Raw genomic sequence first — 11,627 nt, forward strand, 5'->3', positions numbered from 1 at the left:
TACGTACGTACGTACGTACGTACGTACTACTACGTACGTACGTACTCGTCTCGTACTACGTCGTCTCTACGTCTACTCTCTCTCTCTCTCTCTCTCTCTCTCTCTCTCTCTCTCTCTCTCTCTCTCTCTCTCTCTCTCTCTCTCTCTCTCTTCTCTCTCTCTCTCTCTCTCTCTCTCTCTCTCTCTCTCTCTCTCTCTCCCCCTCTCTCTCTCTTTCTCTTTCTCATTCCTCCCTTTGTCTCTTGTTTTCTAGATTTGACTATCAAAATTCTCTATCAAAATTCAGCAGGTTTTGAATCTTGGAAAAAAAAACGGAAATAGAAAATGACAAGTATAACGGAAATAACAAGAAAGAGGGATTGAATTTTTATTCAGATATAATATATATTGCGAGAAAAATAAAAATTTTTGAATAAGAGAATTATCTATGGAAAGTTTATAAAAATAAAATATTATGTCTAAATAAAAAGTTAATCTATTAAATCCAGTTATTAAATTTAGAAAGAGATAATAATTTTTTATGTTGTAAAAATATATTTATAAAACAATAGTTACATATAATTTTTATTACATTGATATCATTTATTTATATATACGAACAATACAACGTGGACAAAGAGCAAACATCCGTATCACCTCTGCTGAATATAACGTTACTACACTACAACATTCCATTGTAAAAAATATAATATTGTAGTGGTATTAATATTGTTTTGAATGTCTGAAAGTTTTTCAAATTTTGGAATTCTATAAGTGATTTAGCTTACCTGTCTAATGTTGGAATATTAGAACGGCTATAAAAGGATCCTTCACAAAATATGAAAAGGATCCTTCTAGAAAATATGGATATGGATTTAATGTCATACATTAATATAAATACTGATATAGTATTAACATCATGTTGATGTTAAATTATTTAAATCAGGATGTTAACTCTATACTCTTTTTATCATCTTTTAGAATGTGGTAATTAAGGAAGAACTACAATCTTCGTTACGGTTTCAGCATTACAAAAATAAGCTAAAATTCGCATAAAATTCTACTTAAATCTATACCGTATTGGTGTTTATGTCAACATCAACTAAGATTACCAAATACCGACATAGTATAAAAACTGTATCATTTTTTAAATTCATCTATGCTTTTTAAAGTATGATTAATATAAACTATATAGTGGACGATGACTGAATATCCGTAGATAAAATGCGAAATAAATGATGAATAAAAATATATGATCACGAGCTAAAAAATATAAAAGAGATGGCTTTTATTTTTAAGCAAGTTATTGATTGAATATAAAAATGCAACGACTGCAATTTTATACTTTGTATATAATTTTATACTTTGATAATTTTTTTTTTGTTAATGTAGGAAATATTGAAATCTTTAACAAAATTCTACAAAATATTTTTGCAATTTTTAAACATATATAAAATACACATATAAATGCCCATATAAATATTATAAGAAATAAATAATAACATGTCTTCTTTAAAGCACGAAGCGCCAAAAGTTCTCCCGACAGTTCTGCGCAATTTCGTAACACGCTCATGCGCCACATAATTATATATAAATAGTTTATACGAATAAAAAGATAATGTTGACAGACACAGTATTAAATCTTTTATTTATGTATAAAATTTATGTACACATTAGGAATTAAATTTTGTAAATATATATATGATTGTAAAATTAAACCTCCCATATTCTGTAAGCTCCACATTGTTTTATAGAATATTTACATTGTTTAAATATATTCAGTGAAATCATATATTGGTATGTTATTTTTATATTTGTTCGTAAACGGATATTTGATGCAACCGAGCAAAATATATAAAAAAAGCATCATATCTGTTCAAAAGAGCAAAAATCGCTTTTTCTTTGTAGATCGTGATGAAACTTTATCAGAATATTGAGTTCTAATAATACATAGGTATAAGCGATGAAGAATTATATTGATCTTCTTTTATTGATCAATAAAAGAAGGTCAATATAATTCTTCAATGATTCGTTAATAAGCCATTGTTCAACATCTATTATTCATTGCATTCTATATATCGAAATTCTATCTTTGTTTTACGTCTAATAAACAACGAAGATAAAAATAGCACTAATAGCGTCTCTCCAAATGCACCACAATACAAGAAAGAACAATAAAGAAAAAATTAAATTTCAAATTAACAAAATAAAAAATAAAATGCCATTGTCAGTAAAAAAAAAATTCGAAACATGACGGTTAAAAACATTTTCAATGATGTCAACATATTTAAAAAATTAAAACAACAATCATTGTTAATATTTCTCAATCATCTTTTGCTATCTATATATAAATATAAATATATACAAAGTTGAAAATAAAAAGTTAATTAAATAGGAATGACATGTGTTTTCATTTCTTGATCGCGTCTGAGTAGATTATTTGTAAGAGACTTGAAACTGATGGCAGCACGTTCTTGGTCTATTAGCAATCAGCAATGATTACTGCCGCAGCAAACCAGTCGGACCAGAAATGAACAGACTGACTCCCTCTGTCGACTTCAGTTATGCTACCGACAGAGGCGGTGAAATCAATGATCAAAAAAGAAGAGAAGAAGGCGGCATACTGATGTTTGCAAATTTTGCAACTGGTCCATATAAGTGACGACATCTAGGCCCATCTGCACAATATAATAATCAATATTGCAATGTTATCGGGAAAATTGAGAAAATTTAAGAAATTTTTTGTCCATTGAAGGACATAAGAGAATTCTAGTAAATTACTGAACAGCTATGATTTTCTCAACTTATTTTTTTATTAGCAGCATAGTCATTTAAGATTCCGTTATTTCCAAAAATCAAAGATTAGATTAATTTTTTTATGTTAAAATTTAAGAAAATAATAATTACTAAGGCGTCCTATCATTATAATTAATGTTCTATTATAATTCTTCTGTTTTTACCATTATAACATTGTCGTACAACACAAAAAACAAAATATTTAATTTATATCGATAGCGAAGTATCGATGTTTTGCTACGATTTAAATCGATACCGGTTTCGACACATCGCCTCAACAGCATCGATTTTTATCTCGACTATTATCCCTAGGTCCAAGTGACTACGAGAATGGTGACAGCATATGGTAACGGCTGGTAGCGGCTGCCGTGAATGGGCGGCCAGAGTGCAACATGGCGGACTGCGAGTCGGAGGTGCACCGCTTGCCAGCCGTGAACCAGGACGGTAGTACGAGAAACGTAGCGACGGCCGTGACAATGGTGAACAACAACGCGCGCGTACCACAGCATCCGCCGGCTGCCGGAGCAGATAAGGACCCGGTCAGTCAAGGGCCGCGATGTGTAACGATCTACAAAACGGAGACGGGCTTCGGGTTCAACGTACGCGGCCAGGTCAGCGAGGGTGGACAACTGCGGAGCATCAACGGCGAGTTGTACGCACCGTTGCAGCATGTCAGCGCGGTGCTACCGCGGGGTGCTGCTGAGAAGGCCGGTGTCCGCAAAGGCGATCGTATCCTAGAAGTGTGAGTAGAAGGATCCCTTCCACCCGCGTTCCCGATTCGCACTCACCTCTTTTGGTGAACCATCAGAAACGCTCGACTCCGACAGCCACCTTGACGAAAACGCGATGCGCTACAAGACAGCTCCAACGCGGCTCCGATTAGAAGAACGTTCTATGCTAAATTACACCAATTTGAATTGGAACAATTCATAACTGGAGCTCAAAGACGCGAAACGCCGCGTTGGTCTTGGCGCGTTTCGGAATACTCGAATAAACGTACGATCTGTATTTACACGTAAATACTAAGTATGAGACTGTTAGATGAAAAAAATTGCAAAATATATAACTAAGAAACAAGAATGTATAAATTAATACGCTTTGCTACTTTAAAATAAAGCTAAAGTTTGATTTCTGTAATCCAGCATGGGTTATAAATTACTGAAGACTGTTATTTATTTTTGATATTTAATATTTACACAGAAAAAAATAACATATTAGCTATAATAATTGTCTAATTGAAAATATTCTTATTTATTCAACAAAAGTATAATGTATTTGTTCCATTAATATTGTCATTAAATCAACAAAATTATTTTCAATTAAATGCCATAATACTGCATCATTTTTTTTCATGTACAAAATTTATTTCTGCTGTTTGTATTGTGCTTGTCATTATGACAGTGATACAAGAAAATATGCATATTAGAAATGTAATATATTTTTCTTCAAGTTAATCCGAGACACAAATTTTTCATATCGAATATGTTTCGATAAACTTAATGGTAGAAATGCTAGCTTGATTCTAAACATAGATGCTATTTAATGCTTTAAAATATTATTTATTATTCTTTATAACATAATATTTATTTTCTTTGTCGAGAAAAAATTATATTATGCTTTAATTTTAATTAATAATTTTTAATTTTAGTAATTAACTTAAAAAAAAGAAAAGAAAAAAAATTATAGTAAATAAAATCCAATAAAATTATAATATTCTGATAGTTTATAAAAGATAAATAATTCTGAACAATAATTATAACTTGTATTCCGTTAAATCGGGGTTTAATGTAAAATTTAAATATGAAGGAAACTTGAAATTTATTAACAATATAATTTATAAATGGTTAATATTAATTAATATTTATTAACAATATATATATAAATGGTTAATATGTAATTTAAACATTTTCTGCAACTTACGCATTATTCTTTTAATGATATTTAATGATATTTAAATGTCTTTGAACTTGTGAAACCCAATTTTAAATGAATCTTTGTTTTCGCTTTGAACAATCGGAATTTCGCGTTTCGTTTGTACGATCAATGCTAAAAGCTGCTAGGTACATCCAAAGTTCGTGTTTATTTAAAATACTCTATGGAAATACATTAATCGCTAACTATATACATATTCATCAAGAATCAGTCACTTATATATCGTCGCTAGGCAACTAGCCCTGCTCGGTGTCATATGTGGCTGCTTAAGGATTACAGTTGTAACCAGCGCAGATATAAAAGGCAGATTTAGATGATCTCCCAATGCACTCTGATTCAGATGCATTCAGAAATCCTATAGAATATTACCAATCTCTCTTAAATTAGAGAATATTTTAACGTAAATTATCTCTTTTCTAATCTTTTTTTAGAAACAGAAACTAGTCTGACTCAATTAGTGTTGAAAATTTTATCGCATTCTACGTCAGGAATATCGACTGGTCAAAATATTTATCGTGAAGCTTATCAGAAAATGCAGGGGCGTCCCAAAGATACAAATTACATATTGCGCGTAACTTTTAGACAGGATAATAGGAGAAGATTAATCATGCTATTCGATGCTGGCGAAATAGAGTTTCGAGAGAAGAGTACATGAGAACAACACATATACGTGAGCGTATCCTCTTTGCAAATTCTGTAAGAATGATAAAAACAAACGTGCACGATGTGACGAATACATTCAATTTGTTTGATTTTCAATCTTCTCGTTTACAAAACTTGACAAACATGGTAAAATCGTAGATTTGGGCTGGGTTTCTGTATCGCTTACCAATAATTTTCATTATGTGTCATTGCGCAGCTTTTTTATCATACAAAATATCTGCGCAATATGACACATACCGACAACTATCGATAAGATACAGAATTGCACCCCTGGTCAATCAATTATTTCAAAGAATTTCTCGCTATTTATTAACTGATTAGCTGTCACTAGGAAGAGCCAATCTTAGGGAAAATAAATGTGCGAAATATATCTTCGAGTTTCATCTCGCCAGTTTCATTTATCACAGTTTAATCCCACAAGTAATAAACAAAAGTACGTAGAGTTCAACTATTTCCCTCGGCTATGCTGTTAAATTCATAATGTCAAATTATAGCTAATTTGAGTTATTTTTAGTTATTTTTATAAGTCGTCATTGCTCCTCAATGAGAGAGCAATTACGACTTTACTTTCCATAAGATTGGCTTTTCTTAGTAACAGCTAATCAATTAATAAATAGCTAGAAATTCTTTGAAATAATTGATTAATCAGGTCCCCTATTCTGTAACTTGTTAAGACGAGTAATGACATCGTCGCGCAGCTTTTTATAATAAAATATCTGCGCAACGATGTCGACTTAACGAGTTACAGAATAGAGTACTAACTCCTGTATTCTGTAACTTGTTATACAGTTGTTGTGAGTTTATAACCACAATTACGCAGCTTTTTTACCATATAAAATATCTGCGCAACTGTCATTATGAGCACATAACGATTGTATAACGAATTACAGAATACAGAGGGATGCTATTCTGTATTGCTTACCGATAATTGTCAATATCGTTATATATCATTAATTTAACTAAAACAATGGAACTTAATCAATTTGGCTCAAGAAAATGTATTAAATTTGATTCAAATTTAGTTCGTTATTTATTTATTAAATTACATACATTAAATTGCGGACATTGTTACTTTGAAATCATAAAAATGGATTAATTTACATTTTGATACATATGAAAATTAAAAATAACAAAATTTTACCAAGGAATGAAAGTAATTTATTATTTATAACGAATACAGTTACAAGTAATTTTTTTGATAATTTTACTGATAACTGCGTTACTTTTTTTTGATGTAATGGTAACGGTTACTTTTTTTATGCGGTAACGAGTAACTATATTATAACTTGTTACTTTTAAAAAGTAACTTTCCATTTCTACGTAGTTATATTTTTTTATAACGAATTTTACAGTTACTTTTATCGTTACTTTGTACACGATTGAACATAAGTCACCCATAGTGTCACCTATTGAGACTAGAAAGACCGTCTGTCCGTTGTGATTGTCGATTTTAAAAAAGTAACGAAAAAGTAATGCAAAATTACTTTCTCAAACGGTAATCGTAACAAGTTACTTTTAAAAATTGATATTAGTAACTTGTTACCTTTTTTACTCGGCTTTTTTAATGAGCAACTATAACTTGTTACTTTTAAAAAGTAACTTTTCATTTTTTGAATGTTATTTAACTCAAGAAATTGAATTATCATTACTTCTTTGATATCTAACCGTACAGCTTTAATGTTGAAAAGATCGAATTACTGAATTATGATAAATGCAATAAGCGAACATCTTTATCGTTACGAGTTAACTGTAAGTTAATCGACTGTCTAAATTCGCTAAGTGCATTTACCATTTCCGGCGAGGTCGTTAGCGCCATTGGATTTGCATACTCGATCATTAGCCACCCTGTGCGCACAGTAATCGTGTTTCGTTTAATTAAAAGCTAATTTGCTTAAAATATTACTGCTCGGTTGAATTTATTTGCATAGAGTTTTATTTAATGATGTAGGTACATCCTACAATGGTTCATCCTTGATAAATTCTATTACGATGTTATAGAAGAATGCGAAGCTAAAACTATACATAGAATTGAAAGCTGATGACACTTCATATTGATCTCAAGAAATATACTTCTTACGTGATGCTTGTTTTAGACATGACGCAAATCGCGATGTTTAGTCAGATTAAATAAAGGGCTAAATCTTTATTTTAACAATGGAATCGACTTATGATTACAAAAATCGAGGGAAGAAAATAATGATGTCACTTAATTCTATCGGTGTATCGCAAGCGTCATCTCACATTTAACAATAGTCAAAATGATAAAGTATAATCTACAATGTGCTCTTTGTTTCCTGTTTCTTACTTTTTATTACTTATCTTTTTCTCTTTTTGCGATCATTTTATCGACGATTATATTTCTTACCTCCTCTATATATTTCTTGTTTCCTCTAAAATTCTGTATAATTTTAATAACAATGTCGCAACTATTATTATATTGTCATTGTGCAATTTTTTATCGCATATAATATCTACATAATGAAAATATTATATAATGTCACTGTCATTAACTGTTATATTACGAAATCTCAGTGTTGAGATTCATAAATTTTTATATCGGGTGATAAAAAATAAAGAAATAGAATAGGACACAAAAAAATAAAAAGTAAAGAGCATATTTTAGATTAAATTTAAGTCTAAAGTTTATTTATTACGTTTTCACACGATCGGCTGCAAGTATATTCACGGCCCTCGAAGGGCCAAAGTTCTTAAACTTCGCGCGATTCAAGGACGCGTATCTTGTAAAGGATCGGTCAATATTTCAGCAACGTCGTTTCGCGCAGTTTCTCATCTTGCAAAATTGAAAGATCTTTTTCCCTCACAACTCTCGACGGCAACCTATCGATGCTTGAAGGAGGCGGATTGGATGACCCGCCGAATATTCTCGCTCCGTCACGTCCTTCTCGAATATTCTCTTCCAGTTAATCACGGAGTATATCATCGTGAAACCGATCGAAACTCTTGCTTTCACTCGTCCAATTTTGCGGTTTTTGCTGTCTTTTATACTTTACAGCTGGCTTGTGCCTACTGGCATTCGCTTGCAGCGTAATTTGATATCTCAAAAGATTTTTGAAATAATAAATTTTGAAATTTTGACCGAATTTTGCTTTTTTTTTTACCTTTTAACCTTTATATATTCTAGCGATTTAAGGATTTTTTTTATGTTCCTTGATAGCATAAGAGTTTTAACGATAATTGCGAGCTAGACGCTCCCTTTTTATCTTTATATATTCTATATGACTTCTTCTCTTATGTTACGTTATCATGCTATTATCCTTAAGAGGCTTCGTATGGTTTCCACAAAGTTATTTTACGCCTGCATTAAGCTCGCATTACACTACGGATTGAAGATTAAGGATTATGAATTAGAGATTAGAATTCGATCAGTCAAATAATTTAAAAAATTACAATTAGATCGACAAGAATAAAACTAATTAAGAGGAATAAACCTATTTTCAATCAAAGCGGATCTTAGAGCATCTTAGTACTTAAATATTTTAGAATGAATTTATGTATACATAAATTTTGGAATATCGACTATAATGTGACACGGGATTCACGCAGCTTTTTCAAAAACACTGAAACGTGTTTTTGATCATCGAGAAAATAATTTTCACCTATAGCATAAATCTTCAAGGAACGTTTTAAAGATATCCAGAAAACATTCTTTGATGTACATTCGTTTTATTCTTTTTTATTACTTGGTGAACAAGGACAAATGATGCATTATGTGCTTTATGCGTAATTCGGACCTCTATGTTTTATAATAAGACATAGACATTCTCAGAACATCCCTCGAATAAAATGTGTTTCTGTAAGCAGCAATAAAAACAGCTATCTCAATCGAAAGTTAAGTTAAATTAAACAATGAACATAGTAGTGTTAACTGAGATCGCTGGAAGATTTGACAATGATTCTCGTTTTAACGAGCGACGATAAATGGATATTACATAAAAGGAGCCGCTCTCGCTACATGCATCTGATAAAACGAACAGTCATTCATTCGGAATTGCGTCAATTATTAAACTTCATTAGGAGTTCTATTAACTTAGGCGCGAATCATTACATTTTCCACGCTTTATTATCTCGGTCTACCGCAATTAGCGGGCCTAGCTGTGATGCTTCGCGAATGAGTTTTGGATAGCAGCATGGTCACGGTGCATTTGTAATCAGCTCGCGCGATCGCAGAAAAGGAAGCGATGCGCATATCGCCAGACATAACATACGCATTTGAATGCTTATAAACACTGTGTCTATGTTCGCGCGAGAAAGCCCACACACTCGTCCATTGAAGCGAATTATCTTCTAACAGATTAATATACATGTAATGCCGTTATTGACCGATCGCCCGATCTAATTTAATCAGCTGAAAAATATCTTATTTCAGTACCATATGCAGGACTTTAATACATACACTACTGAAAAAAAAGAGTTTATATATTTAACGAATTCCTCTCGTTCCGGAGTGCGCACTTAATGTTGTTCGTTAATTCTTCATTATAATTCTAACTTCAACGCTCAGGAGCGGGACCATAGAGTTTTGCATAATGCATAACGGATAATGTATAAGAAAATGTACCAATCAAGGTCCTTCATTTCCTTTCTTTTCATGAAATAAAAAATTTTGATTAGTTAATTTTTTCTGCCTTATACATTGTGCAAGCAGGAAAATTCTTTTTATAACAATAATAATAACTGTTATATGCATTTACAAATTAAACTTAAGCGATGCATAAAATTATACAGATCATAATAATAAGGCTAGCAAATGGCGAGGCGATAACGATATAGGATCTAATCAGAGAAATTCAAAGTATGAACAGATACTATTAAGTAAAGACAAATGCAACAAATTTATGCAAAATAAGAGAAAATATATTCTACGATAATGTTTAATAAGAATTAATATATGTAGCGATTAAATTATTGTATCTTTAAATATTTTAAAATGTCATTATATTAGGCAATCAAATATAAAGCGATAAGCGGGGCAATTCCGATGATCCCGAGCCGGAGGTCCAGAAGATAGATAACGTCTTACAATAGGGTCCCACCCGGTACACGCGATAGCGAAGTGTATAAAATACGCGACGCGCCTTCCTTCGCACGCAGACGTGGAAATCCGTAGTGGTAACATTCGTCGACCTCCAGGGAGAGTCGTGCCTCCGCGTGCAGACCAATCGTGACGGTCCTTTCACCGATCGGAATTCGAAACTCGTGATAAAAAGGCCGATTACCGGTATCCTATTCCCTTTCAACTGGCTGGAACTGGCAGTCGAAAGCCGTTGACAACGTGCGCGAGCCAGATGGGCCGGATCGCGACCTCGTCGAAGGCCCGTCTTGCTCCTTTCATCGTAGAGGCTCCCTTCATCGAAGGACCGGATGTGCGTTGTGCGAGTCGTGAGAATCGCCCCGCAGATCGTCATTCACTTGTGAATCTCTCGCGATAGCCCGGTGAACAGTTACGCGCAGTTCAACTTGTGATTAGCACATTATCACACCAATAAGAATTCACTCTGCGTGAAATATGTTGACGTGTTACATGACTGCGTTGCAATGCGAGTGGATCGAGAATCGCAAACGGTGGAATTCCACCGGTGCGCCGCAATCACAATTGAGGTCGGTTAAAATTGTAAATCGCATGTATTACGGTGTATCGGTAGCGAGAGACATATCATACGAGAGATAATAAATTAATAACGACGCTTCTATTTGTAGAAACAACGTCAATGTCGAAGGCGCCACTCATAAGCAGGTGGTAGATCTGATCAAATCAGGCGGTGATGTCCTCACCCTGACCGTCATTTCCGTGACGCCGCAGGAAGCGGAAAGATTGGAGCCCTGCGAAGATCTGAGGTAAGAACAATACTTGAAGTTCTCTAGTTCCGACTTGAACGCTGTTTTGATGAGCAACGAGAAATCTTGCTATTTTGAACAGCTTGATATCTTTTTTGACGATTTTATTATCGTAGCGATTATCTTACCGATATGATATTTGAAATAATAGCAACCTTGATGATTCTAATAACTAACAATTTCACAATTTATATAGATTGATTGATTAAAACACACATGTATATATGTATGTGCTTTTAATCGATATGTATTAATAGATATATATATATATATATATATATATATATATATATATATATAGTACGGTACGTACCGAACGTACGTACGTAACTAAACTAAAATTAAAGTTTAAAGTAACTAACTACTTACTTCGTTAGTTAGTTAAATTAGTTTAATTTTAA

The 11,627-nt window shown here is 32.7% G+C and overlaps 1 protein-coding gene across 1 annotated transcript in view; it reads left to right on the forward strand.

Moving 5' to 3' along the window:
* Positions 1–3,167: 3,167 nt before the first annotated feature.
* Positions 3,168–11,627, forward strand: part of LOC105626685 (sorting nexin-27) — a 12,047-nt gene continuing 3,587 nt past the window's right edge. Inside the window, exons 1-2 of the mRNA XM_012207983.1 lie at positions 3,168–3,517; positions 11,089–11,226. Coding sequence (XP_012063373.1) covers positions 3,168–3,517; positions 11,089–11,226 — 488 coding nt within the window. The remainder of the gene's footprint in view (positions 3,518–11,088; positions 11,227–11,627) is intronic.

The sequence above is a fragment of the Atta cephalotes genome (assembly GCF_000143395.1).
Source record: "Atta cephalotes unplaced genomic scaffold scaffold00001, whole genome shotgun sequence".
NCBI classification, from domain to species: domain Eukaryota; kingdom Metazoa; phylum Arthropoda; class Insecta; order Hymenoptera; family Formicidae; genus Atta; species Atta cephalotes.